The 26,187-nt window shown below is 57.5% G+C and overlaps 19 protein-coding genes across 19 annotated transcripts; 11 read left to right on the top strand and 8 right to left on the bottom strand.

The window, feature by feature from the left end:
• Positions 1-184: 184 nt before the first annotated feature.
• Positions 185-2,158, top strand: Malapachy_1474 (l-serine dehydratase; the record flags this gene model as incomplete). The annotated part of the gene is made up of 1 exon (XM_018135978.1): positions 185-2,158. The coding sequence occupies one exon, from the start codon at positions 185-187 to the stop codon at positions 2,156-2,158; it is 1,974 nt and encodes a 657-aa protein (XP_017990918.1).
• Positions 2,159-2,316: 158 nt separating this feature from the next.
• On the top strand, positions 2,317-3,997 carry Malapachy_1508 (nuclear pore protein; the record flags this gene model as incomplete). The annotated part of the gene is made up of 2 exons (XM_018136012.1): positions 2,317-3,210; positions 3,242-3,997. 2 exons carry the CDS (start codon positions 2,317-2,319, stop codon positions 3,995-3,997), a joined length of 1,650 nt encoding a protein of 549 aa, XP_017990837.1.
• A 21-nt stretch (positions 3,998-4,018) lies between these two features.
• Positions 4,019-5,063, bottom strand: Malapachy_1465 (myo inositol monophosphatase; the record flags this gene model as incomplete). Its single annotated transcript, XM_018135969.1, has 4 exons — positions 4,019-4,183; positions 4,285-4,801; positions 4,827-4,932; positions 4,961-5,063. 4 exons carry the CDS (start codon positions 5,061-5,063, stop codon positions 4,019-4,021), a joined length of 891 nt encoding a protein of 296 aa, XP_017990892.1.
• A 115-nt stretch (positions 5,064-5,178) lies between these two features.
• Malapachy_1510 (hypothetical protein) lies at positions 5,179-6,613 on the top strand (the record flags this gene model as incomplete). The annotated part of the gene is made up of 3 exons (XM_018136014.1): positions 5,179-6,443; positions 6,474-6,564; positions 6,590-6,613. The coding sequence occupies 3 exons, from the start codon at positions 5,179-5,181 to the stop codon at positions 6,611-6,613; spliced, it is 1,380 nt and encodes a 459-aa protein (XP_017990669.1).
• A 33-nt stretch (positions 6,614-6,646) lies between these two features.
• Positions 6,647-7,254, bottom strand: Malapachy_1500 (d-tyrosyl-trna deacylase; the record flags this gene model as incomplete). Its single annotated transcript, XM_018136004.1, has 4 exons — positions 6,647-6,726; positions 6,753-6,893; positions 6,919-7,140; positions 7,167-7,254. The coding sequence occupies 4 exons, from the start codon at positions 7,252-7,254 to the stop codon at positions 6,647-6,649; spliced, it is 531 nt and encodes a 176-aa protein (XP_017990859.1).
• Positions 7,253-8,539, top strand: Malapachy_1511 (hypothetical protein; the record flags this gene model as incomplete). The annotated part of the gene is made up of 1 exon (XM_018136015.1): positions 7,253-8,539. One exon carries the CDS (start codon positions 7,253-7,255, stop codon positions 8,537-8,539), a length of 1,287 nt encoding a protein of 428 aa, XP_017990747.1.
• A 5-nt stretch (positions 8,540-8,544) lies between these two features.
• On the bottom strand, positions 8,545-9,408 carry Malapachy_1463 (hypothetical protein; the record flags this gene model as incomplete). The annotated part of the gene is made up of 1 exon (XM_018135967.1): positions 8,545-9,408. One exon carries the CDS (start codon positions 9,406-9,408, stop codon positions 8,545-8,547), a length of 864 nt encoding a protein of 287 aa, XP_017990736.1.
• A 76-nt stretch (positions 9,409-9,484) lies between these two features.
• On the top strand, positions 9,485-10,081 carry Malapachy_1514 (hypothetical protein; the record flags this gene model as incomplete). The annotated part of the gene is made up of 3 exons (XM_018136018.1): positions 9,485-9,498; positions 9,526-9,755; positions 9,783-10,081. The coding sequence occupies 3 exons, from the start codon at positions 9,485-9,487 to the stop codon at positions 10,079-10,081; spliced, it is 543 nt and encodes a 180-aa protein (XP_017990742.1).
• On the bottom strand, positions 9,593-9,859 carry Malapachy_1501 (hypothetical protein; the record flags this gene model as incomplete). The annotated part of the gene is made up of 1 exon (XM_018136005.1): positions 9,593-9,859. One exon carries the CDS (start codon positions 9,857-9,859, stop codon positions 9,593-9,595), a length of 267 nt encoding a protein of 88 aa, XP_017990835.1.
• On the bottom strand, positions 10,078-11,148 carry Malapachy_1496 (hypothetical protein; the record flags this gene model as incomplete). The annotated part of the gene is made up of 2 exons (XM_018136000.1): positions 10,078-10,731; positions 10,789-11,148. The coding sequence occupies 2 exons, from the start codon at positions 11,146-11,148 to the stop codon at positions 10,078-10,080; spliced, it is 1,014 nt and encodes a 337-aa protein (XP_017990800.1).
• Positions 11,149-11,357: 209 nt separating this feature from the next.
• On the top strand, positions 11,358-13,577 carry Malapachy_1505 (hypothetical protein; the record flags this gene model as incomplete). The annotated part of the gene is made up of 1 exon (XM_018136009.1): positions 11,358-13,577. One exon carries the CDS (start codon positions 11,358-11,360, stop codon positions 13,575-13,577), a length of 2,220 nt encoding a protein of 739 aa, XP_017990911.1.
• A 51-nt stretch (positions 13,578-13,628) lies between these two features.
• On the bottom strand, positions 13,629-14,465 carry Malapachy_1498 (peptidyl-trna hydrolase; the record flags this gene model as incomplete). The annotated part of the gene is made up of 1 exon (XM_018136002.1): positions 13,629-14,465. One exon carries the CDS (start codon positions 14,463-14,465, stop codon positions 13,629-13,631), a length of 837 nt encoding a protein of 278 aa, XP_017990714.1.
• Positions 14,466-14,617: 152 nt separating this feature from the next.
• On the top strand, positions 14,618-16,081 carry Malapachy_1475 (coq1-hexaprenyl pyrophosphate synthetase precursor; the record flags this gene model as incomplete). The annotated part of the gene is made up of 1 exon (XM_018135979.1): positions 14,618-16,081. One exon carries the CDS (start codon positions 14,618-14,620, stop codon positions 16,079-16,081), a length of 1,464 nt encoding a protein of 487 aa, XP_017990917.1.
• Positions 16,082-16,112: 31 nt separating this feature from the next.
• Positions 16,113-17,317, bottom strand: Malapachy_1494 (nuclear mrna splicing factor-associated; the record flags this gene model as incomplete). The annotated part of the gene is made up of 3 exons (XM_018135998.1): positions 16,113-16,524; positions 16,560-17,038; positions 17,072-17,317. 3 exons carry the CDS (start codon positions 17,315-17,317, stop codon positions 16,113-16,115), a joined length of 1,137 nt encoding a protein of 378 aa, XP_017990798.1.
• Positions 17,318-17,475: 158 nt separating this feature from the next.
• Malapachy_1506 (hypothetical protein) lies at positions 17,476-19,272 on the top strand (the record flags this gene model as incomplete). Its single annotated transcript, XM_018136010.1, has 1 exon — positions 17,476-19,272. One exon carries the CDS (start codon positions 17,476-17,478, stop codon positions 19,270-19,272), a length of 1,797 nt encoding a protein of 598 aa, XP_017990910.1.
• Positions 19,273-20,091: 819 nt separating this feature from the next.
• Positions 20,092-22,437, top strand: Malapachy_1504 (putative protein kinase; the record flags this gene model as incomplete). Its single annotated transcript, XM_018136008.1, has 1 exon — positions 20,092-22,437. One exon carries the CDS (start codon positions 20,092-20,094, stop codon positions 22,435-22,437), a length of 2,346 nt encoding a protein of 781 aa, XP_017990912.1.
• A 190-nt stretch (positions 22,438-22,627) lies between these two features.
• Malapachy_1517 (hypothetical protein) lies at positions 22,628-22,912 on the top strand (the record flags this gene model as incomplete). The annotated part of the gene is made up of 3 exons (XM_018136021.1): positions 22,628-22,631; positions 22,660-22,753; positions 22,783-22,912. The coding sequence occupies 3 exons, from the start codon at positions 22,628-22,630 to the stop codon at positions 22,910-22,912; spliced, it is 228 nt and encodes a 75-aa protein (XP_017990656.1).
• Positions 22,913-23,667: 755 nt separating this feature from the next.
• Malapachy_1480 (hypothetical protein) lies at positions 23,668-24,398 on the top strand (the record flags this gene model as incomplete). Its single annotated transcript, XM_018135984.1, has 3 exons — positions 23,668-23,748; positions 23,857-24,065; positions 24,098-24,398. 3 exons carry the CDS (start codon positions 23,668-23,670, stop codon positions 24,396-24,398), a joined length of 591 nt encoding a protein of 196 aa, XP_017990780.1.
• A 192-nt stretch (positions 24,399-24,590) lies between these two features.
• Malapachy_1471 (coproporphyrinogen iii oxidase) lies at positions 24,591-26,075 on the bottom strand (the record flags this gene model as incomplete). The annotated part of the gene is made up of 1 exon (XM_018135975.1): positions 24,591-26,075. One exon carries the CDS (start codon positions 26,073-26,075, stop codon positions 24,591-24,593), a length of 1,485 nt encoding a protein of 494 aa, XP_017990921.1.
• Between the last annotated feature and the right edge of the window lie 112 nt (positions 26,076-26,187).

Here is a 26,187-nt window from a genome sequence, read left to right as displayed (position 1 = left end):
GGCGTAACAGGGCGGGCATGCACCAAAAAAACCTGTTGGGTGTTCAGGAGCCGTGGGTGATTGCAGGACGATAGGCATAACGACCATGCTACGAGCCGCGAGCGTACGTAGGTACGTGCCATGGCGCTCGAGTATATGGCACGGGATGCCAGCGAGCTATGTTGGACCGTCCCGGAGTCTGAGTATGACGCGTCGTCGTAGGGACGAAGAAAAGGATGCGTCCTTCTCGCATGCCCACTTTGATACAAGCCGTCAGGCGAGTGAGAATGCCAGGACCAGTGCGTTGGATGATGATGCTGGTCTGCATACAACGGAGCATGCGGTCATCTCCATGTTTGATTTGTTTTCGATCGGGATTGGCCCCTCATCCTCGCATACGGTCGGCCCTATGCGAGCTGGCGCCATATTTATCAACGACCTGCGTGAAGCGAATATACTTTCATCTGTGGCGCGTATCAAGCTCGCTCTCTATGGCAGTTTAGCCGCTACGGGCAAGGGGCATATGACGCCCCAAGCGCTATTGCTGGGCCTCGAAGGTGCGGAATGTGAAACGGTAGATACGGAGAGTGTACCTGCACGCTATGAAGAGATTGTCAAGTCGAAGAAACTGACCCTTGGTAAGGACACGCCTGAGCATGGACCTGGTCAGGCAATCTTTTTCGATTACGACAAGGATCTCGAATGGAAATGGGGCCAAACACTGCCGATGCACTCCAACGGCATGCGGTTTAGCGTGTTTAATCAGGACGGCGATTTGTTGGCGACCAATGAATTCTACAGCATTGGTGGTGGATTTGTGATCAATGGCAAAATGGCCGTGGCTGAAAAGCCTGGACCGCGTGCGCCATCTGACGAAACGGCTGTGACTCCTGTGACGGACGATACGAGCGAGTCGCATCCTATTGATATTATGGAAAACGTATACTATAAAAACATTCGCCGGCGAGATGCAGAGGGCGATCGACGTGACGGCGTCTCGTCCAATGAATCGGTCGCCGCCGCCCTGCCTATGCCAGGCGCCGACCCTAATGCCAATGCACCCGACACAACGTCCGACGCTCATCAACCGAAATTCCCCTTCCGGACGATGTCGCAGCTGTTGGCCCTTTCTCGGAAGCACAATCTGACCATTGCCCAGATTGTCTACGAGAATGAGCTCACGTGGTACACACCGGAAGAAATTGATGCGAAGATCATGCGGATTTGGGGGGTCATGGACGAAGGGATTCGTGCCGGTGTCATGAGCGAGCAGGAAGTGCTTCCAGGCTCGCTACGGATGAAGCGACGCGCTCCAAATCTCTACTCGCGCCTCATGCGTGGGCTTTATATGGGCCCACGTCGCCTAGGCAATATGACTGGGCCAGAGCAACTGCACGACCCATCGCAGAAGAAACCGGCGACGGCTGAGAAGAAGAAGAAGGCAGATGCGCCTGCCAGCCAACTTCCCGCCGTAAAACCACGCATGCATTCACGTCTACCGCAGATCCGCGGCTCTTTCCAGCACGATATTATGCCTGTACCGCCACGCCGGACCAACTTCCCTGAGATGGACTGGCTATCCTGCTGGGCCATCGCGACGAATGAGCAAGTTGCGTCGGGTGGTCGTATCGTGATTGCGCCGACACTGGGCGCCGCAGGCATTATTCCCGCAGTGCTTCGTTATGTGGTGGAGTTTGTGGCCCTGACACCGGAAGACGAAGAAAACTTGGTCAAGACGTTCCTGCTTACCGCCGCAGCAATTGGCATGCTATTCAAGCGCGGTGCTACGATCAGTGCCGCAGAAGGTGGATGCATGGCCGAAGTCGGAACGAGTTGCTCGATGGCCGCTGCCGCCTTTGCCGCTTGTATGGGCGCCAGTCCGGAAGTGATTGAGCAGGCAGCCGAGACAGCCATTGAGCACAATTTGGGCCTGACATGCGATCCTGTGGATGGATTGGTGCAAGCGCCTTGTATTGAGCGTAATGCGGTAGGCTCTGTGAAGGCCGTTGTGAGTGCGAATCTAGCGCTTTCCTCCGGCGGCGTCCACTCTGTCACACTCGATGAGGCAATTCATGCTGCGCGCCTCACCGCCGCTGACATGCATACCAAGTACAAAGAAACAAGTCTCAGTGGCCTTGCGACAACCGTAAAGATCCCTGTCGCTGTACCAGACTGCTAACCTATCAACTACTTACCTACCTATACATACATACATACATACCTACGTAGCTTCGACCACCTTACATAAGCACAACACAGCGAGCAGCGGCCGCCCGCGTCGCGCGTCGTTGACGCTGAGAGTTGTTTCCACTTGTCGTCGTAGCCTTAGTGCGAGAAATGGCGTTCTCGTTCGGCAAGGCACCTTCTACCAGTGCACCTATGTTCGGCGGAGGTGCGTCTTCGACGCAGCCCAATACAGCGGCAAATGGCTCGTCGTCGCTCTTTGGTGCTAAGCCTGCGACGGGCACAGGTTTGTTTGGTGCGCAGCAGCCACAGCAACCACAGCCAGGCCCAACGTCCTTGTTTGGTAACGCTGCAGCACAGTCCCAGACTGGGTCTACTAGTGGTGGTCTGTTTGGCCAAAGCACGACGCAGCCGCAGCAGCAACAGAATAGCGGTGGATTGTTTGGCCAGAACACGTCGCAGCAGCAAACCTCCGGCGGGCTGTTCGGTCAAAATACGACTCAACCGCAGCAGCAGCAGCAGCAGCAGCAAAATACCGGTGGTCTGTTTGGCCAGAACACATCGCAGCCGCAGCAGAGCAGCGGTGGATTGTTTGGTCAGAACCCATCGCAGCAGCCGAGCACGGGCGGACTGTTCGGTCAAAGCACCACGCAGCCGCCACAGAACAGCGGCGGACTATTTGGTCAGAGTACTGCTCAGCCGCAGCAACAGCCACAGCCACAGAATAGCGGTGGGCTGTTTGGTCAGAGTACGTCGCAGCCACAGAACACCGGAGGGTTGTTTGGCAAGCCCGCGAGCGGTGGCTTGTTTGGCACAGCGTCGACGACGCAGCCTGCCCCAGGCAGTGGCCTGTTTGGCCAGACGAACCCGGCGGCATCCCAAGCGTTGGGCGCCTCGACAGCTTCGACGACCAACATGGGACCTGGCATGCTAGGTGCGTCGCAGGCGCCTCAGCCGGATAAGAAACTGGGCGCGTCTCTGAGTGCGCAATTAGAGCGAATTGGTGCGAGTTGGGATACGTCGAATTTGAGCACTTGTCAATTCCAGGTACGCATATCGTTAGGCGACTTACCTTCAGTACTATTTGTACAATCGTGCGCCGGATGCACAGAGCTTGCCGCAGTTGACTGTACGTCGCCCTGATGCTGTGGGGCCAATGCACGATGCGCTATGGACCAAAGCGTTGCGTGAAAACCCAGATCCGGAGCGTCTATACCCCGTTCTTGCTGTTGGCTTTGGTGACTTGCAAACGCGTGCCCAGGCGCAACGTGCCGAAGCAGCGCGGCAGCGTAATAAGATGGCTGAGCTGTCTAAGCAGCTGGCCACGTTGCAGCAGAAGCATGACTTGTCCAATGCCGTTCGTGCGCAGGCGGCTATGATGACGCAAATGCGTATTCACCAGCGTCTTCTCACGGCCATGAAAGACAGTTCTACGTTGATTCCTGCGTTGCGTGGACAGAGCCTGACGGAGAGTGAGGACGATGTGAAGGCCGTGCTGGAAAGCTGCGAAGCGCAGCTCAATGGTGCCGTTGGTGACTATGCTGCGCCCTCGGCGGAGCATACGCGGCTGCGTGCGCACCTCAATGAGCTGTGGGCGCAGCTGGGCGTAGTGCGTGCGAAGCGCGAAGCTCTGCAAGCGCAAGGCCGAGCGAGTGGCGGCACGGAATGGGTGGTCGTCGACGAGTCCTCGTTTGACGAGATTACCAGCATCCTCGGCACGCTGCAGCAAGGATTGGTGCACCTAACACACACACTGACCTCGGATGCCAAGGCTCTTGATACTGTGTGTGATGGCTTGCAAGGCGTGCCGTTGGTCGGCGTACGCCATCGGTAAGGCTTGGTAGGATGTATGTATCTATGGATCCCATTCCTCCACAGCGCCATAGAATGTACGTACGAAGCGCTTCTGGGCCTCACGACCTGACTCGGACGGTGTATCGCCAATCGCACGGACCACGAGATACTTGCGGCCGGTAAGCACGTCGGGTGTGACGCGCGGCGGGTACGCCGCCTGGGCCGCCTGAGCCGCATGGGCTTGCGAGCCAACGACAGCACAGCCACTAGAGTAAGCAGGAGATGGTATACGTACGCTTCTTCCGCAATCACCACACCGGCACATACGTCCCAGGCCCAGCATCCAATTTCCCAGTAGGCATCCAGGGCGCCCATGGCGACATGGGCAAAGTTGAGAGCGGCCGAGCCCATGGAACGCACACCCAGCGCCATTTCACCTCCAGGGACGCCGCTCTGGGCGTCGCCGACGAGGCGCTGGAACGAGCGAGCCTTCTTTTCCATCACCTCCAGCGACCTGTCGGAGCCCCATTCAAAGGCAATGAGCGCCTGCTTGAACGTAGGCAGCGGCGGTGGCTGCACCAGCGGCAGCGTACGACGCTCGGGATGCAGCGGCGAAGTCGTGAAGGCGCCATGGCCCTTGCGACCGGCAAACAGCTGACCGAGGAACGGCGCGAAGATCACACCGATGGTCGGTTCGCCATGGTACACGAAGCCGATGGAAATGCAGACGAACGGGAACCCCTTGACAAAGTTCGTCGTCCCATCGATGGGATCGATGATCCATGTGGGATCGTTGGTCAGCGCATGCTGCTCGCCAGCGGCCCAGCTTTCCTCTCCAATGAATCTGCGTAAGCAATACATGTACGTACTTGTGGTCAGGGTACTTGGCCTTGATGGCCTCGCACACGAGTTTCTCAGTGTTTTGGTCCGTCTCCGTAACCAAATCGGCCGTGTTCTTTTTCTCGTCAAAGCCGGCTACACGTGAGCAAAGAGAGATACATACTGGCATTCTTGAATCGCGTCTCTGAACCTTCGACGATGGCCGCGCCGGCCTTCTTCGAAAGCGCAATAGCAAAATCAAACACTTCTTGGAGATCGAGGGTCATGGTACGAGGAAACGAAGCCGCGCACGGGCGTTTTCGCACGTGGACAACGACACGCACACACCCCGCCTCGAGACGCCCTACACCTCCACTGCGACGCGTGTAAGACGCTCGGCCTATGACGCATGGCCAGGCTCCGGCGTGGGCGCCCTTACAAGCACTCTGCCCGCCTGCGTCGTCACAGCGTCAGGATGTACCAATGATGCGTCTCTCGCAAATGCCGATGCCGTCGCTGGAGCCGACGTCGGAGATCGAGATGCCATCGCCGCCTCTCGTAGGGTCCTCGCAAGCGCATGAGTTGCCAGAATACCAAGCAGATGGACTGCTGGACGATGCGTACATGGATGGCGCCGCGCAGGACGTCGCGCCTATCGCCAGAGCGCCCCTTCGTTTGCATTGCGGGATCGAGCCCCTCGATGCGTATGCGGGGCGATGGCACTATGGCGGCGCGAATGCCAGCGTGGAGGCCGCATGGCTGGCCGATACCAAGACGGTACCTGGGTTCCCTATCGGCTCCGCCCTGGAAATTGTAGGCCCACCTGGCTGTGGCAAGACACTCTGGGCGCTGCAAATGGCCATGGCAGAGCGAATGCAGCATGTCTGGCACGCCATGCAGGCCTACGTGGACGAAGTGGGGCCGCCTGGCAGCTTGCATCGGCCAGCTCATGTGATCGACACGCTGAGGCAGGCGTTGGAATCGGAAGTGGAGCCGTGGAGTGCGCAAGTGGTGCTCGTTGATACGGAAGGCAGCTTGGCCCTCACGCGCTTGGCCGCCATGACCATGCATCACATGCCCCACGACGCAGCACAACGCATGCACAAGTTTGCCGAGGCAGCCGGCCTGCATGTAACGTCCAGCGACGTCACGGACGCTTTGCGTGTATGCCTACCGCGCACCATTTTACGCGGCATCCATCTCGTGCGAACGACGACCTTGGGCCAACTTGTGGCTTTCCTCGGGATGGCCGCGAACAGTGCACGCCTCAAGATGCCAGGGCTCCCGCCAAGAACCTCACTGCTGATTGTCGATACATTGTCGTTTCTTACCAGCGTACATTCGCTTCCCGTGCACGCCTCGCGCGAGCAGCGGCGTACGCGAGACGACACCATCCGGTACATCGTACGATGCCTCACGACATTGCGTGATAGCCAGCTGCCCGAGCATGATCGAATGTCCGTGGTAGTGACGATGCAAATGGCGACGAAACTCATAAACACGGAGACGGCACGAGATGCTGCGCTCGTACCGGCGCTCTCTATTGCGCCTACATCGTCGATGCGCCGAGCCCTGGTCGATGCCTCAGCAGTAGACTGGGGGCCGAGTGTGCTCGGTCAAAGTGCATGGCGCATTCTGTTGGGCTATGAAGGTCTCGGACCCTACAGGTATGCATGGATTGCCTTGCTCACACACAGACGCCTTTCTGTCCAAGCGAAACCTGATGCGTCATGGGCCACGGATACACACGACGACACATGCCCGCCGCGTGTCATGATCGAGCTTCAGGTACGTACGACAACGGCTAACACAGACACATGGGCTCGTGCCTGTATAATTACTTCTTTTCCACGGTATCGAGAGCTGCGAGTTATACCACGTCATACGTACTGATCGTGACTGGGCCGTCATTGATCAACGAGACATCCATCATGGCCCCAAACTCGCCGTCTGCCATGAGCACCGTAGAGACATACCGAAAACTTTATCACTCGCATAGCTGCTGCGCATTTTCGCGAGGAAATCTTCGTAGAACGGCTGGGCTGTCGTGCCGCCCATCGCAAGATGGAAATCAGGCTTCGTACCTTTCATCCTGGCGTACAGGGTAAATTGCGAGACTGAAGTAAGCGCCATCAAACGTACCACACAGCACTTCGCCGCCCAGCTCTGTGACATTCATACGCCACGGCTTGCCCTCGTCGGTGTAGTGCAAGGCTCCATCGGTGATGGCAGTGCCGTCAGGCCACAACCGAATGCCAAGGATCCGGCGGACAAGCGTCTCGATCTGCTCTGGCGTGTCGTCTTGACATACACCCACCAACGCAAGAATGCCTGGGCCAATACTCGACACAAGTCGTCCGTTCACTAGGCATCAGTGAGTCCATACATACCATGCACTGACGCCTGCTTCACGCGCTGCAGCACCGCACGCATCGTAATAGAGAAAGTGGAGGAAGATGGGTCGCTGCGCACCACCATGTCGTCGTCGTCCTCAGCTCGACAAGAGCTGCCGTCGACGCTCCTGCGCTTATGCGTACTCTGCGCCTCGTCGCTCCAAGCGATGGATCCTGCTTCTGTGCCGGACGAGGCGATTGATAACGATACGGCAAAGACGGACGGACAGGTGCTCAGCACGCAAATCCATCACGATGTCATCACGATTTTGCAAAAAGTTCGCAAGGACACGACAGGCCTGTCCCTCGCCATGCGCCCCTCGGCCAAGGCAGACCCAAATGCAGGGCCGTTGGACGGGGTAGACGATGCGAGTATAGCCTCTGCGATGCACCTGCTCAAGGCGCTCGCCAATGAAGCTGTGCCGAAGCTGGTCTTCCTTGCCAACTTGGCGACCAAGCACCAGCGCGTCTATGCTCTCTCGGAAGCGGCTAGCCACGATGAGACAATTGAGCTGGCCAAGAGTATGGGGGCCCAGCTCGTTTTGGGCGAAGGGGCCAAGGGTGCGCAAAGTCGAACAGCGTCGGTAGGCACGCTTTTTGCGGCGCATGTTCGACGTATTGTAAGTGACGTCGTGGAGAAAATCGCAGAACTGTGCCAGAGTTTCATGGATCAACGTACGCGTGAAGTCCTTCATCGTGCACAGCAAAAACGCGAGGGCGCTACGTCGGCGCAACCACCTGCGATGCCGCCGCCTACGCGTGCCGCTTCGCTGCAGCTCACGAAACACATCTGGACGATCTGTGACAATGCAGAAGGCGATGTCTCAAGTGCCACGCCTTTCATGGGCCGACTTCCCCGTAACAATTTTGAGGCGATGTGCATGGAATGGCGTCAATCGGAACTAGAGCTGCGCGATGGACTCCAGGAATTGGACGAGGCAGTGCAGCAGGACGAGAACGAGGTGGCGGCCGAGGACGAAAACGAAAATGAGGACGAGGATGAAGAAGAGGAGCGTGGCCTGGAAAGCATGTGGGAGCACGCAGGAACGCTGACGGCGGACGAGAAGATCGTAGCGACGCAGATTCTTGCTCTCCTGAGGGCCGGCCTCGACATGTTCAAGCAATTGTACAAATCGCTGGACAAGGCCACCTACGATGGCGACCAAGGCCAGATTTTCGCCGAGGCGCTGGTCTCTGCCCAAGACGATCTCATTGCTACAGCCTTGTATGAAGGCGACTATGAGGACGCGGCATCTTTCCAGAAGGCGATCGATACGTACATGGACGCATGTCGATCCTTCCATGCATCCGTCCCAGGTGCGCCGGGCTGGGCGAGTGTGCAGGCTGCATACGATGCGATTCAACTATAGTACAATTACGACTTACGTACAATACCCAAAGCATTTGGCCCACGCCGACGTTTCGCTGCGGTCGCGGCTGGTTTCGTGCTCGCGGACGCAGGCGGCGGGAGAATGGTTTTCAGCTGCTCCTTTGTCCGCTCGCTCAGTAGGCTCACAGCATCAGGGGCAGGCGTATGGTTCTCGCTCAGCGCAGAGCGAACGACGCGCGCCTCCTCTTCGCCTTCCGGCACTTCTTTGCGGAAGTACTTGCGAACCAGTGCCTCGTCTTCTTCATGGGTATCTTCGTCTGCTGGTGGCGCCATGGAGGCGGCTTTTCGTTTGCCTTCGTCAATGGCTTGCAGGACTGTGCTGGTATCCATTCGCTCAAAGCGGGCATTGCGTGTGCGAATGTCCTGCAATGCATCCATGACCTCCATTTCACGCTGAGATTCTTCCATGCGCTTTTCAAGCGCTTTCATAGGATCAATCTCTGGCTCTTCTTCCTCGCTATTCTCCTCGCCGTCGTCGGACACAGGCTCCGGCACTTTGTCTTCTTCTTTATCGCGCCATGGCTCAAAGTTACGTTGTGCGCCATGTTCTGCCGCGTAGTCTGCATTCTTGGGATCCGTCTTGAATGTAATTTCGGCACTGCACTGCGAGCATTTGATATAGAAGCGATAGATCGGGATGCCATAGTAGTCGTCGTTGTGCACTGTCTCTTTCCGTGCATTGAACTTCTTGCCGCGATAGATGTATTCGCCACACGTGTTGCATCGCATACTGAAGGGTGCCATCAAACGCACTGTCTTTTGCTTCCCGCCGCCTGTCCGCCGGCGCTTCATCGCCGAAGGATCAAAATCCGGCGGATAGTACTTTTGCAAGACCTTGCGCTCCGACATGGTGGAAGGATTGGGTCACGACGTGGAGGGACTGACCGTTGACGTTTCGTCGGCGTCCATCTGACAAGCCTCCACCATGTGGACAACAACGTAGGTACTAGCAAGTCTGACACGCAGCGCCGATACGCAGCCCCTGGCAGCCAAAGCGATAGCTGGTGTGTTGGTCCTTCTTTCGATCTTGGTGTCAGTACGACTGGTGTTCCGCACGGTACGCAGCACGATCCAGCTGGTGTTCTGGCTCATTCGATGGGGTCTGATCTTGTTTGTCGTCCTGTGGGCCTGGCTTTGGTGGCGTCGTGATACGGACGTAGATACGCATCTCTCGCTCCTCACACAAATGACGCAAGGTATGTACAGTGAAGCTCACGTTGTAGGTACTTCTGCTGCTGTGCTGGGCCTCGTATGGCGAGCTGCTCAACGCCCAGATTTGTGGCAGCCCATGGCACAGCATGTAGCAGACGCATGGCAAGCGTCGTCACGCCGAAAGCCGAAGCGACGTACGCCCAGGTCGGCACGTACGTCGTCCAAGAAGGGCAAGACGGATACGTGGACGGAGCTGGCGGAGGCGCTGGGCTGGGACGATCTCGTGGCGATGTTGCAAGATCCAGCGCCCAAATCGAAGAAGAAGTGGAAGACACCTTCGTCGCCCTTTGGCTACCACGCTGGGGTCTAATGTACAGGGGTATCTATAGCAGGGGGCACGACAAACGATGCTACGTCGTACGCCATGGTGTCGTCCATGCCCGGATCACGCGCATCCAAGAACGACCAATGTGTTCCTTGCCGCATACGCTGCATCATCCATGCACTAAACACGGAAGCATGAGCTCGTGTACCTGGCTGCCATTCCTTGTCGTCAAGACGCATCGCAGTAATCAGACCGCATCGCAACGAAGGCAGCGTGGCGGGGCGAGTAAGGTACGGTAGCGCAGGTCGAATATGCCGCGTAGCGCCCATCCAATGAGGCTCATCGTGCCCCAGCACAAGAAGGCATTGCAAGGTCTGTGCTTCAGTGCACAAAATCTGCAGCACGGGCCGCGCATCACGACCGCCTTGCTCGTCAAGGACTGTCGGGAGAACGAGGGCCAAGTGCGTAAGCGTAGGCAAGTGCGCCAACGCACGCGCTACGCGTGGCGTACACCGGAAGCGTGGTCCGTGAAGCTGGACGTGCGTAAGAGCCTGCCATGGTGCAGGACAAGGCAGCCACAAGGTATCATTGACGTCGCCAGCCCAGGCGCTTTGCAGGCACGTTATCTGCTGCAGCGTCGCACGCGTATGCGACATGTCAAGCCCATCGCCATTGTGTGCTTGCAGCATTTTTGGCTCACATGGCAAGCATAGGGTGTGTACATGTATACATATACAGAGAAGCAGACGTACAGGGTGGTGAAGAGTAGTCGCAAGTCGGCGCGTGTGCATCGCGTCGTCGTAGAGCGCCGGCCGTTGCTCGGTATCGCGAATGTAGATGGCACGTGTCACTTGCTGAGCGATCGCTCCGAGACCCAGCTGGTTCGATGCGAGGGCCTGCGCGCATTGAATCGCATGGCGTGGGGTGTGTAAGTAGAGGGTCGGCAGCACGATGCGCGAGTACATCAGCGTGAACCAGGCTCGACACGTGGGCGCGAGGCGGATAGCAGCTCGACGTGCGCCACAAGGATCCTGGTACACGGCATATAGCAGAATCTCTTGCCATACATTCCAAGGCAGGCCGCCGCCCGCCTCGGCGATGCACGCCGTCATACCACGAGACGCCGCGCAGCGAGTACGTGGAGGGAGTGGGGCGGACGACAGACACGCTCGTCGATGGCCACGAAGAACCGACACGTGGCACCACGTGGCACTTCGCGCAGGGCAGGGCAGTGGGGGCGTGCGTCGGTCGACAAGGGGGCGCGCCGGGGGACAGGCGAACTGGAGTCGAGAAGGCCGCTTTGTGTCGTTTGTGGGCTACCATGACTACAAACTCGTCCATGCCGCCGCCGCCAGCACGACGGTCGTCCAACGCCAACAATGCCTCACGAACCTCTGGGCCTGCGTCCCATCGTGGATCTGCGCACCATCATTCGATAAGTGGGCACTCTCACCGTGGAGCACACTATGGTGGTCGTGGCGGTGCGCGTCACACACACGCGTCGGCCGGCAAGGGCCATGCAACAGCCAGCAAGGCCAGTTCGATGCCGCCGATGCAGGCTCGTATTTCGCTGTTGCTGGCCATGCTCGTCGGGCAGATGGTCGTCGTGCGTGTGCGAGCCGGTGATCGTTTCGTGGGTGTCGTAGCGCGTGCGACCATGGACGGTGACGATGGTCAGTTGGTTTTGTTGTCGGTCCAGAAGCTGAGCGATGTCGATGGACAGCTTGTGCTTACGCCGCAAGGTGATGAGCCGCTTACGTTGCAAGCGACGGACATTGTTGAAATGGATGCGAGTGGTGCGAAGATCAGCAGTGCCCAGGACGTCGATGCCGCGAACCAGGCGCAGCAGCGCCGAAGCTCTGGGTTCCGTACAGATACGGAGATCAGTGCTGCCCCAGGCCAGCGGGCGGACGGGCGTGCACTCCAGCGCTGGGACGATGAAGGTAGCGCGTTGGCCTTGCCGGCCGACGATGTGGCTACGACGTTGGAGCAATCTACGAAGCAGGGCCACTGGGACCAATTCGCTGCGAATGAGGCGCGGTTCGGCGTCAAGTCGAATTACGAGGAGACGCTCTATACGACCAAGCTGGATCGCTCCGGCAAAGACTTCAAGGCGCGTGAGAAGGAAGCTGAGCGTCTGGCCAAAGAAATTATGGAAGGCACGACAAGCAACACGCACATAGCCGAAGAGCGCAACCAGATCCCAACGCAAGACGAGAACGAAGAGGAGAAGTATGGCGCTGTGGTGCGTGAGACGCCCGCGGCTGCGCCCGCGGACGCCACGTCGACGTCCGCGACGCCTGGCAAGGCACTTACCGCTGACTTCCGTCAGTTTGTGAGTGCCGAGCGTGAGCGCTTGGTCGTGCGCAAGGCCGAGCTGGCGCAGAAAGAGAAGCAAAGTCGTCTGGCCGATCTGAAGGTGTGGGCGCAGAACTTCCAGCTGAAGACGCCTGTGCCGGCCGATATGGCGACCAAGAAAAGCCCTAGCAGCGCGTCAGCGCAGGCAGGCGGCGGCGTGGACGAGGCCCGAGCGAAGCTGGCTTCGATGACCATCCCAGCCATTCCGCCGTTCAAGAAAGGCGACGAGAAGAAGAAGCATGGCGGCGGCGGCGGCAGCAGCAGCAGCAGCGGTACGTCGTCCAGTACGACGACCAAACTCAATGCCAAGGCCTCGGCGTTCAACCCAGGCGCCGCATCGTTCACGCCCGGAGCTAAAGTGGTGCCGTCCAAACCTGTGGTGCCATCCGTGCCGTTCTTCGGCACGCGCGAACTGAAAAACCGGCCGGGCACAACACAGCTGCGTGTCTCGGACAATTTCCGTGCACCGAAATCGAAAAAGCTGGGAGATGCGAACAAGGTGTCTGTGTGGTGGTCGTACACGGGCCGTCCGTTCCGCCAGCAAGTTGCGGCTAGTGCCTTTGGCGGCGGCAAAATGCCCTTCTTTGGCGCGGAGGCAGGCGCGATGCCGATGGGCATGGCGCCGCCGCCCCCGCCGCCCATAATGTCGATGCCGTTTGCCGCGCCGCCGCCACCGCCTCCACCGCCCGGCGCCCCGGCGCCGCCGCCGCCTGGCGCGGCAGGCCCGGCAGGGAGCGTGCAAGGCGTCCCGTCGCCGCAGCCGGTGCCAGCCACGGCGCCTTCGCATATACCTCGCGGCGGGAATGGCAAGTCGCCACGTACGCCCCATCAGCAGCCGATGATGATGACGCCGCCCCCGCCCGGGCCGCCTGGCCCTCCACCGCCCCCTGGCACACCGGGCGGCGTGGCACAGCAGCCGTATGCGTTTATGTATCCCATGGGGCAGTACCGTATGCCGCCGCAAGGGCCGTACATGCCGCCGCCCATGACACCATACGCCGCACCACCGATGCCGGCGTTCCCCGGCGCTGTGCCGCCCGGTACGCCGCATGGGATGGGCCGTCCGGCCAGTCCGCCGAAGCGTGCGTCCATGCCTGGCGGCGGTGGCCGTGGCGGCAAAGCGGGCCTGCATGCATGTCCGCCACGGCCCGCAGACGATGGGGCCAAAGAAGGTAGTGCCTAACGGTGGGTTTCGTAGGCGTTCGCTAGGTATCTACAAGGAAGGGGACGACGACTACAGCGAAAGGCTCCAGCGAGTAAAAGCCTGGCCGGTAGCGGTGACAAGGGGCCCAAACGTAGGCGGCGTAGCCACGCACGTCGCCAGCCAAGCGTCCGGCATCGTCCCGAGGACGTAGGCACTGACGTCGCCGCCGCGGGTGTCGTCTGGCCGTCCAATGCCCAGTCGAAGACGCGCCACGTCCGGCTCTTGGAACGATGCACCGCGGCAGCGCAGGACGTGCTGGACACTCCGAACACCATTGTGCCCAGCCGCACTTCCTCCTGCCTTGAACGAGACCTTGCCAAACGCTCGCTGCAGTTCGTCATGGAGCAGCAGAATGTGACGTGGCGATAAGGTCGGATAGGTTTGCAGCAGGGCTTGGACGCCACGGCCATTGACATTCATGAGCAGACGCGGGACGTAAAGCAGTACGTCCAGGAGGATGTACGGGTATGATGCCAAGGTGAACGAGGGCGCACGACGTGCTGCATCGCCGGGAGGAGGCGCACTGTCGACAAGCAGCGACACGCGCGCCAGCCACCCTTGCGCAGGCGCCACGAACCGGAACGGATCGGTAGGCGGAGCGACAGGCAGCGGGTACGAGTCCGCGTCCGACGGCAAGCGCGAGACGCGGCGCGCAATGGCGGCGCGCAGAGCCGCGTCCTGCGCCTCGGCCCATAGCAGCAACGAAGGCAAGATGTACTGCCCTAGGGAATGACGCGTCATTGGGTGCGTATAGTTCCCGAGACCGACCAAGACAGCGGTCCGTCGGACGACAGCGCGATCAGCGCGGGTGACCGAGGCGACCTGCTCTAGCACAGGCGCTAGGCCCGCCGGCACAGACCGCCACATGCGTGCGCCGTGGTCATGGTCCCTACGTCGGCGCCTCGACCGTTTCGTGCTTCGTCCGTCGGCTGACTAAGCGTGTCCGAAGACCCGTACGACGAAAACGAAGGCTTTTGCGCTCGACGTGTGTGTACCTTGGCTGGCTTGACCCTCGCGGAATGAGTCTCTGTCGTGTCACGACAGTTGGTCCGTCTTGGGCGCGGTGGGTGGCACGTAAGCAGGCCACTGTGCCTCTGACACGCCCGGCATCGACGTGGAGTGATGTCGTGGCCACGGCGAAGGAAGCGCTGACCAGCGGCGCCCCGGCCAGTGCGGCTGCCTCCTCGGTCCAGTCGCTCACGAGCGATCCTCTGGACGTAGTGGGCAAAGACTTGTCCTCGTTACGGCATAACATCGCGTCGCTCCTCGGCAGTGGGCATCCCTCGCTCGATCGTATTGCCAAGTACTACTTTGCCGCGGAAGGCAAGCATGTGCGCCCCATGATTGTGCTGCTGATGGCCAAGGCGACCAACGGCCTGAGCGCAGCTTGGGGCGCGCAGCGGGCTGCAGCCGTGGGCGAGGATGTGGATGTGGCGATAAGCCCCTCGCGTGTCCTCAACGACTACAACCCGAGTGCGCCAAGGCCACGGCCAGCGCAGACACAGACATGGGCCGACGGCCTGTACACGCCGCAACTGCAGCACACCATCCTGCCGACGCAGCAACGTCTTGCAGAGATCACAGAGATGATTCATGTGGCCTCGCTCTTGCACGACGACGTGATCGATGCGTCGCCGCTACGACGTGGTGCGCCTTCGGCGCCCTCGACGTTCGGCAACAAACTCAGCATTCTTGGCGGTGACTTTTTGCTGGGCCGTGCGTCCATTGCATTGGCCCGTCTGCGCGATCCAGAAGTCATCGAGCTCATGTCGACTGTGATCGCGAACCTCGTCGAAGGCGAGGTCATGCAGCTCAAAGCGCAAGTCTCGGACCAAGTGCCGGTCACCGATGTGGATTCCTCCATGCCCGCGCGCGAGGTCTTGGATCGGTTCTGGACCGCGTATGCACCGGATACGCCGACGGGCCCATCTACACAGCTCTTCCAATTCTACCTGCAAAAGACATACTTGAAGACCGCGTCGCTCATTGCCAAGTCCGCTCGCTCCGCAACCGTGCTGGGCGGCTGCGGTCACATGGGCGCCACGGCCAGTGAGCTCTCGGAGGAGCATCGTGCCGACGCAGCGGCGATCTGTGATGCTGCATACACGTACGGCCGCCATGTCGGCATTGCGTTCCAGCTCGTGGATGACCTCCTGGACTTCCATGCAACGACCGAGGCGTTTGGCAAGCCGTCTGGCGGCGCAGATCTCCAGCTAGGTTTGGCCACGGCGCCAGTCCTGTATGCATGGCAAGAGTTCCCGACCTCGGAACTCGGAACGCTCGTACAGCGCCGCTTCAGTGAGCCGGGCGACGTCGAAAAGGCCCTGGGCTATGTGCACCGCTCCCAAGGACTGCCACGTACTGCTGCCTTGGCCCGATACCATGCGGACGTCGCCCAAAAGGCGCTGCGCATTTTGCCGGAGAGCGATGCACGTGGCGCGCTAGAAAAACTCAATCAGCAGATCATTACACGCGCCAAGTAGACGAACACTCTATGTACGCATGCAGACCTCGCTAGGCCGTCTCGAGCCACGCGCCAAACGCATCATGACGGTCCTGCGCCTCCTCGTCGTCACGTGCACTACGCCGGAACTTGGGCTTGCCGTCCACGAGGATCGCGACGATTTGGCGGCCGGCAAAGTAGCGGCCATGCATGCGGCGCTCACACGCTCGGGCCATAGCAGGATCACGGAAACGCACAGTCATGATGCCTTCGGGCTCCTTGTCCCATAGCACGACATGCGTTACGTCGCCAAGCGTCTCACACTCTTCGCGCACATCCTGTTTCAGATCAAGCAGCAGCGCAGGGTCTTCATCCAGCTCGGCCAGCGTGAACATCCTTTTCAGGATCACCGTACGTGCTTGCGCACTCGGTCCAGCCGATGCACGATCCTCGTCAGACCCGGAATCCCAGTCGTTGAGCTTGCTAGCATGTCAGTGACGCATGTACCTTGTACGTACTTTTGCATACGGTGCATACGGCGGCGAATGTTTTTCTTGTCGGTTTCCGTGAGCGTGCGCTTCTCCTCATCGTTCTTCGACGGACTTTCATGGAACTCGGCACGCTCGACCTTCATACGTGGGCCGCTGGAAACGCCTTTGGCCGCACGCAAATAGGTATCGTCCAGCAACTGGATCGCCAATTCCACACTCTCCGGCTTGAAATAGACGACCAGCGCCTCGCCTTTGAATGCCTGCGTTGCAGGATCATGGTACAGCTTCACACGAGGCCGGCCATCGTCGTCTTCAAGAAGCACGCCGTAGCGCGCAAATACTTCGGCAATTTCATGCAAGCCCGCATCCAACGGCAGGCCAGTCACATACACCGATGTATTCGGTCGCACACGCTTCGTTGGCGCAGCGCCCATCGAGACATGATCGGTACTCTCTTCTTTGCGCTTTTTGCCCTGCTGCCGTAGCAATACAGGCGCGGCAGGCGTCTACAGTTAGTGTCAGCCGACAGGAACACCCACATTCTCGTCCACACCATCTACACGGTAGACTTCTTGTTGCTTTGCCATATCCTGATCACTAATAACCTTCATCCAGCCACCTTGCGTAATGCGCTCAGGCTTCTTCGACGAGGCCTCTTTGGGCGGGACACGGCCATGCCATTCATACTCATCGCCATTCTCATTCTCCCATATCCACTTGTTTGTCTTCCTGTCCAGATGCACTTCAGCCTCGCCTACGTCCAAGTAGGTGGGGGGACCGCTCATCGCTCTAGTCCTACCTCCGTTCGCCCGTCGGTCGACAACCGCCCATACGATCCGCGTGCGGCGCACGGTGCAGTGGAGGTGTGTAGTCACCTGACACTGGGAGGGCACGCACGCGGTGGAGACATCGCAGTGTTTCCTGGCAACAGCTGTCTGCGGCCATGAAACGCATCGCAGGTCGGCAGATTCAGCGAGAGGATGGCGATGACCCACACGCCATCGAGGAAGATCATCCGAATGAGGCGCCTTCCGAGCGCTCATCCGCGCCGCAGCCGCCCCGTGTTATCCGTGGCCTGCCAAAACGCAAAGGATTGACGCCGTCCGCCGGCGCGCCAACGGTGAGTCCCTTTGCCATCGGGGCAGCGAATCCAAGCCCTGCAGCCAACCCGGCAGCGTCGTCGTCGCTATTTTCATCGGTCAATTTGACATCCAAACCTTCTTCCACACCAGCGGCTACGTTGTCGCCATTGGCAGCCGTGCAACTTTCGACCAAGCCATCCAATGCTTCGTCGTCGCCAACAGCGCCTTCCACGACCCCAGCCAAACTAGACAGCCCTACCACCACCAAAAAGGATGTAACAGGGTACTGGAAAGCGTTGCGTGGCTTAAACTGGTCGTTGGCACGTGAGATGGTAAGTATGTTTAATACAGGCGACGAACTGGCAGACTGGCACGATACACTAGTGCAAATGGCGCAGAAATACCAGCAGCATCACACTTCAATGCGATCAAAGTACCTGGGTACGACAACGACAACCTCAAAGCCCGCTACAGCATCGTCGCAGTCTGCCTTCGCTGTACCTTCATCGTCCAATACATCAAGTGCCTTTTCGGCCAGTGCGAAGACGACAGCACCCACAGAGCGCAACGATACGCCACGGCCCACAAAGACCACCGTACTGCCGATGTCCTCATCTATGCCGTCGTGGACTATGCCCTCTGCGCCGAAAGAGACAGAGGCCCCCCCGGTAAAGAAGCCTTCTGCGCCTGCGTTCTCATTCAAAGTGCCTGAACCTGTGCAGCCAGCGAAGACAGAAAAGCCCGTACCTCCGCGTACGAAGGAGAACACATCGCCAGCGCCGACACTGCCCTCCCTCCCAGCCGGTGGTTTTTCGTTTGCTGGTCAGTCCACCAACGCATTTTTCAACACTACATCTGGTGCTAGCGATACGCCGGCGGGTGTCAAAGCACCGGCTTTGTCTGTCCCCAAAGGAGGCTTCTCTTTTGGCCAAGCTGCAGAGGAAGAAGATAGCGAAGAGGAGGACGGGAATGACGAAGAAGAAAAGAACGACGCTCAGGATGAAGAGGACGAGGAGGACGATGACGATGACGATAACGATGAAGAGGAGGACGATGATGATGCCGAAGAGAAAGAAGAAGACGCTGATGAAGAAGGCAACAAAGAGCCTACCAACGGGGAGAAGGACACCAAGCCCACTGCGCCGTCCGTTCCTGCAGGTGGCTTCTCCTTTGCTGGTCAGGCCACTTCGTCGTTTTTCAATACGTCATCAACTGCGCCTATGTCAGGTGTCAAGGCCCCTGCCTTTTCTGTACCATCTGGTGGCTTTTCTTTTGCCGGTACACAAATCTCGAAGTCTAGCACGACGACCAAGGACACGTCAGCCCCAGCCACGCCGTCGAAAACAGGCGTGACGACGAAGAAACCCATCACGTTTGGGTCGGCCAATGCTGCATCAGTTACCCCTCTCTTTGGCACTACATCGACACCCTCTCCGTCAGAGCCTCACCGGTTTTCGTTCGGAACTAGCCCATCCTCGTCCACGGCGTCAGGCTCAGCTCCGTCGACCTCGCCATCCTTCACTAACAAGGCTATTGGACCTTCGTTTGCTAATACGACGGGAGTGAGCTCCAGTGGTTCGTTCCAGTTTGGCGCTAAGCCCATCTCGTTTGGAACACCTGAGACGCAAAAGACCGAAGAAGAGCCACAGTCTAAGTAGATAGGCACACGATATCCTGGTCCCTTAGGGAGTCGCATGAGGTGTATCACGTGATGGGACGCGGTAGGCGGAGCACGGACATGTAATGCCCTGCACCCATCGCGCAGGAGCCAAGCTAAGACGGATACCGGTAAGGGAGAGAGGACGTGCATCCGTACCCATTAAGTAAAAAAAAGGAAAAAGACTATATGTACGCGAAAAATGGCATCGCTTGATCGAGAGCTACCACGTATACCTGTGGAAGAAAACCCATTACCACCTCCGCCACCACACCTCCAGTCGGCACAGCCCGCAGTGTCGCAGTTGAAGCCGCCCATCATCGATCATGATGTATCTGAGTTATCTGCGTCAAATTTGGAGAGGAAAGACTCTGTAAGCAGTGTCAGCTCTGCAGCTAGCACGTCTAGCATTGAAGCTGTTCCCTTTCGAGCACGGCCACGAGGCAATCTACACCTTCACAGGGCTGTTGGAACGCCCTCGCCATGGCTCCATGAAACGCCCATTCCTGTATCCCCCACATGGTCAGCAGATACAGCAGAGGATGTATCGACCACCACAGTAACGGTCCAACTTGCATGGCAGCTAGATACCCAGCCAGCCGCCCCTCTGCCCGATGTGCTGGCTCGTCGGACACCTACGCCCAATTCGTCTCTGTTATCCCCACACGCGTCGCCAGTGCTTCCACCCAAGCTACGGCATGTTCCTAAACAACCAACAGACCGTTGGATGTACAGAAATGGCCCAGGACAAACAAGGCGCTTGCCCATGCTGGGGCCAGTGACGCAAGACGACCGCTTCCACACACGAACGCCCTCCAGCATGTCTGAGGACCCCACCTACCGACCATCGTCCCGACCACCTTCGTTCTACTCTTACACATCGAAGGACAATGCATCTATCCGGTCTTTGGGCTCAGATCACAAAACACGTACACCAGAACTGCGTGCTACCAAGCCAGGTGATGAAGATGCACGATCCACATCATCAATCACAACATTAGCCCCACCATCTATGCTCGACGCCCCCCCATGGACTACTCCTCCCTCCCAGGAAATCACATCCCAAACACGTACTATGCATTGGCTAGCAGAGCAACAGCAGCAACAGTCAGCGCCTGCTGATAGACATTTGGAAGCTGAGATGGCAGATATGCATTTGCGCCAAGAGATGCCAGACACCTTGCCTGGACAACAGTCGATACGGTCCAGTGTGAGCACAATCGTTGCGCCATCCTCTTCACCTTATATCCCACCCATTTCGGTAACAAGCACACCATCCCCTACCTTGAACCGCCCTGCCTCGACCAGTATGGAAGAGAAACGTTTGAGTCACAATACGTTCAGCAGTGGTGGTCAATCAGAGACAGGGAAAAAAAAACGCCGTGTTGTGACAGACTTCGTATTTGGAGAAGTGTTGGGCGAAGGCTCGTACTCGACAGTGCTCAAAGCCTGGGACGTGTATGACTTGCCACTGGAAGAGCGACAAGCATTGACTCACGCCTCCAATGCCTTGGCAGCAGCTGCTGGTCAAGTGGCAGACGTTCCTTTCTCACATACCAGACCCAAAGCATACGCTGTGAAAGTGCTGGACAAGGTCCATATTCTCAAAGAGAAAAAGCAGAAGTATGTGCGAGTTGAAAAAGAAGCCCTGACGCTTCTCTCGAACACGCCCGGCGTGGTGACGCTGTATCATACCTTCCAGGACCGCGAAAGCTTGTATTTTGTGCTGGAGTTGGCACCCAACAACGAACTGCTGCATTATATCCGGCACTATGGCTCGCTAGATTTGCAGAGCGCTACCTTCTACGCGGCTCAGCTTGCAGATGTGATTGCCAAGATTCACGAGGCTGGCGTCATTCATCGTGATATCAAACCGGAAAATGTATTGCTCGATGCTCACATGCGTATACTGCTGACAGATTTTGGCTCAGCACGCGTGCTGACTCGTCCAACGTCCGATTCATCGATCGGCATGCCCTCAACGCAGCATAGTTTTGTGGGCACAGCCGATTACGTGAGCCCTGAGCTCCTGAATGACCTTCCTGTCGGCAAGCCAGCAGACTGGTGGGCGTTTGGGTGTGTTCTGTTCAAAATGCTGGCCGGACAAACGCCGTTTCATGCTACGAACGAGTATCAAACATTCCAGCGGATTCTGCACCGAAGCTTTATTTTTCCTGAAGGTTTTACCGCTGATGCACGGACACTGATGGAGGGTCTTCTATGCATGGATCCCAATCGACGCATGGCCGCCCAAGAAGTCTACACTCACCCATTCTTTCAACATGTCGATTTTCCAGCGCTGTGGACAGCGACGCCACCGCCTATGCATCCGGGCCTGGTCCAGCGTGTACGACCGCCGACCGTGAACGAGATGGATTTGGGCGCCTTGGCGGCTGCCTTTGATGACCCCCATGAGGAAGATTCTACGGGGTCGTACGATCCTTCGAGTGCGACCGGCGATGAGGGCGACGCATCGTCAGCGGCCAGCCACTCACTGTCTGGGGCAAACTTGTCGAGCTCACCCAGTGTGAGCTCGCAGTCACATATCCCTACACCCATTCTGTCATGGACCAATATTTTATTACCAGGAGAGGATATGGTGTTTTCTAGCCCAATGTTGCTTCGCCGCTCGGCATCTACGGGGATGTTTTCCCGAAAATGTCAAATGATCCTGACTAGCCTACCTCGCCTGTTGTGTATACGCGAGAACAACAACGCGTGCAAGGTCCTGGCCAACATTCCACTGAAACCACGTGAATCGACCGCAATGAAGTCACGCACAGCGACGACGGCAGAAATGGAGTCAGCCGCCAGGAGTCTTTCGCAGAGTGACTCGCGGCGTGGAACAGCGCCTCGACGGACGCTCTCAATTCGCAGCCAGGCTTCCATGAGCTCGTTGAAACGACGAGGCACGCTCTCCCGCACGTTGAGTATCTTGGGTCGTTCCGACCCAGACCGCCTGGACACTGCGTCCATGTCCGATCGGAGCGGTAAGGATGAGATCATCGAGGCTGGACCTATCGAGGTGGAGCTTCGCTCGCCTCGTGTGTTTGTGGTCCAAGCGCCATCGAAGCAGTGGCAGTTTGAAGATCCATCAGGGGATGCTCTTTTCTGGGTGCAAAATATTCGAGATGCTATGGAGGCACGGTCCGTTTCCCAATCATAACGCCTGTTCAAACGCTTGGGCCGTCTATCAGGCCCAGGCGCTATCGTATGAAAATTCCTCCTTTTCCACCTGTAGCTACACTATCCATGATAAAAAGGCATAGAGACTACGTTATAGAGATACCCCAACGTACCCTCTTTGCTGCCTCGCCATGCAATTTCTAACTTGTGCACTCTTTGCCTGCTTTCTAATGGGTATGTACGAGGTATCTTACTTCGATAGTCTCTGTCATGGCCACGACGGACGTTAGCACGTCCACTACAACTGCTTTGGCCGTTCGGCAGCAGTGTGGCGAAGGCGGTATGATTTTGCAAGGGTAAGTGTCAGAGCATCTAACCTTCGTAGTATTGAGCATGCGATTACCGCGCTTCTTCCTATGCTACAGCCCCTTCTCATGGCGGCCGGCATTGGTGAAATTCTGCCGTTCGTGCAAATTGCCTTGCAAGTGATAGAGGCCTTGCACCTGTTTTGCTAGTAGTGCTACGTAGACCAGATAGAACCGCGATTGTATCTCATTAGACCGCTCATATGCTCTACTTCGGCAAAGTCTGCATCGTACATGACTATGTACTCCATCGAGGATCCGTGCGCAAGCATGATTACAGAGGGACAGAAAAACGCTTGAACCCATCGCCTGCAATCAGCGACGCTTGAGCCTTCGTCATTGGCGCTTGGATCTCGACCCAAATCTATTCACTAGAGAAAAGAACTCTTATAAAAGAGATGACGCATCTCAGCCATCCTCTACATCTCTACAACGATATGAAGCTCTTGGCTGTTCTTCTGACCTTGACTTTGGCGTGGACCACAGGCACGTACACTCGTATTGACATGATCCAGTCCTTGCGTATAGCAACAGTATGGCCGCTCATGGCATGCTTGTCCGACGTGTGCAGGGCCAGTGTGACAAGTACCCCGAACTGAAGACGTACGTGGTGGTAAGCTACTCACTAGATAGACTCCACAACAGATTGCATGACGCGATGCCGAAACTAAAGCACATCCTGCGTAGCGCACAGAGAGATAGGGCGTCGGACGCCCACCTGAACAGCACAGCCGACGCCATACGAAAGCTCTATCATAAAGTGAAAGCGGTTTGTTAATCTCGCCACGCGGTCAAACAAGGGGAAATCTGTGTTATTCACGCTCATAGACCTAGTAGGCCACACATGTCAAACATTACTTTGCCACACCCGTGGGGTACGCATCGCATGTCTATTTTTATTCACGATGGCGCAGTTTGTGACAGGTGCTGCGAAGCACTTTGCAGGCAAGCGTTTTGAGGAGTTTGCTGGTCGATTTGAGCCTCAGGTATGTGCCTGCACAACTGACGACAGGATCCATACTATGAGTATTACATGGAGAATGGTCAGAAGAAACGCAGGAGGGTATGTTGACAGCTGTGCCACTGACATGTAGCGCCAAGTGCCACCAGGCTTGACGAAGCAGGAGGAGAAGATTTTGCGTAAAATCAAAAGGCGTGCCCACTACCTTGACAAAGGCTTCAGGGTGTGCGGTTTGCGCTTCGGTTGGACCTTCCTGATCGGTTTGATTCCCTTTGTCGGTGATGCTGTTGATGCGTTGCTCAGTTACAACCTGATTGTGAAGAAGGCAAAGCAAATTGATGAGTACGTTGTGGGAGATGAAGCGCTGACCCTAGTATTCCCAAGGAACTCGTGAACAGGATGGTTGCCAACAATGTGGTGTCAGCTGGTGTGGGTATGATTCCTCTTGTTGGTGATGTGATTTTAGCCTCGTACAAGACCAATTCACGGAACGCCAACTTGCTGGAAGACTGTACGTATTCTATGTCGGCTCACCAAGTAGACCTGCGAAAGCGTGCAGAGCGACGTGGTACATCGGCCCCTGTCAGCTCCGTGGCTACAGGTGCTATGCCAGCGCCTGGTGCGCATGTAGGAGCCACGTCGGAAGCGCCGGCTGTCCCACCTCGACCCCATTAAACCTCTGTATATAGAATGTCATAGGTATTCTTATACATGCGAAGAGATGGAGAGGGATAGACAGTGAGAAGACCCTGGGAAGCAAACGATCACATAAGCGAATCTCGTAAAGGCAAATAGGGCCAAATTTTTTATTCAGGACTGTGGATATCTAGAGAGAACGAAGGAGAGGTGAAGGCATGACTCTGGTGCTTATACCCAGTTCTTGGGATGCTCCAGGGCATCTTGCATGATTTCTCGCGCCTTAGCTTCTTCTTCCGAAATCTTCGTACGCTTCTCCTTGTCAAGCATATGCGCTGCAGCCGAGTACTCACGGCCGGTACCTGTGATGCCATCCATGTATTCCCAGCGTGCATACAGCGGGAGACTCATCAAAATGCTCTCAATACGCGCACCAGGCGTCATCAGACCGAACTTTGTGCCACGGTCATATACTAAGTTGAATTCTGCGTAGCGACCACGGCGGAGCTGCTGCCACTCCACATTGTCCGGCGTGAACGAGTCGTACTTGTGCTTGTTCACCAATGGCAAGTACGCTGGAATGAATGCGTCACCAAGCGCACGCACAGCACGGAAAAGGGTCTCTTTACTGTGCTGCTTTGCCGATACCAGGACGGCGTCAGACGACTTACCGCCATCCATCAGCGGGATGAACGATGCCTTGCTGGTTGCCCACGATGGGAGCGACAAGTCATCAAAGAATACACCACCAATACCACGGTTCTCACCACGGTGCGTCACCCAGAAGTAACGGTCACACCACTTCTTCCATGCAGGGTAGAAAGATTCGTCCTGAGAGTCTGCAGCAGCCTTGTGCGTAATGTGGAAATGCTTGGCATCCTCTGGGAAGAGGTACATTGGCGTTAGGTCAGCACCACCGCCGAACCACCAAGCCACAGGCTCATTTTCGTTGTATCGTGGGTTCGGAGATCCGTCCTTCAGCGTCTTCGGATGCATCAGCTCAAAGTAGCGGTAGTTGAAATGTGAGGTAGGACCCAGAGGGTTCTTGGGGTGGATCACAACACTGAGACCCGTTGCGAAGAAGGGAAGACCATCTACTTCAGCGTCAGGGCCTTCCACTTTGTAGCCAACGCGGTCCAATAGACCGCTGTGGTCAGCCGACATCTGGCGGATCGCGCTAGGCGGCAAGTTGCCGTACACAACACTCACATTGGCGCCGGCCTTTTCAAACGTCAAACCGTCTTGTAACACGCAGGAAACACCCTCACCGCCTTCCTTGCGCTTCCATGATTCCACGATAAATTGCTTCGGCTTCGTTGCATCACGATGACTGTTCTCTTCCGCCTCCAGGTCATCTACAAGGCGGCGCTGCAGCAGCTTGACGTAGGTCTCCATGCGCTTCCGCATGGGCACATTGGCATCGTCCAAAATCGATGGATCCAGGGTCGAAATATCTGGTTTCGTCGACAGTGTTGTCATTTTGTTCTGGGAGGAAGCTGTATCGCACTCTGCTGGCTGATAGACAGAGGCGCTCTGCATGGTCCACATCAACGCAGCAGCTGCCACGCCAGCGGACGCCATGGCTACAGCTTTGCGCGCCTGCGTTGATGCACGACGCGCACCACTTGCATTTGTGAAGCTGCGTGCAAATGTACGAACAGGGGCTGTGGCCCGCGAACCACTGCGGGCAGCCCGGACTACGAGGGGGGTCAACATGAAAGAATAATGCAAGGTGGCGTGGTTCCTTCTCCGCTTCATCAAGTACAGCGCGCCCCATTGCTGACTCAGCCACGCACGGCCCCTTTCCACCCGATTCACCCACATGCAA

The sequence above is a fragment of the Malassezia pachydermatis genome (genome assembly GCF_001278385.1).
Source record: "Malassezia pachydermatis strain CBS 1879 chromosome Unknown scaffold7, whole genome shotgun sequence".
Taxonomy (NCBI): Eukaryota; Fungi; Basidiomycota; class Malasseziomycetes; order Malasseziales; family Malasseziaceae; genus Malassezia; species Malassezia pachydermatis.
This window is presented reverse-complemented; position numbering and strand designations above follow the sequence as displayed.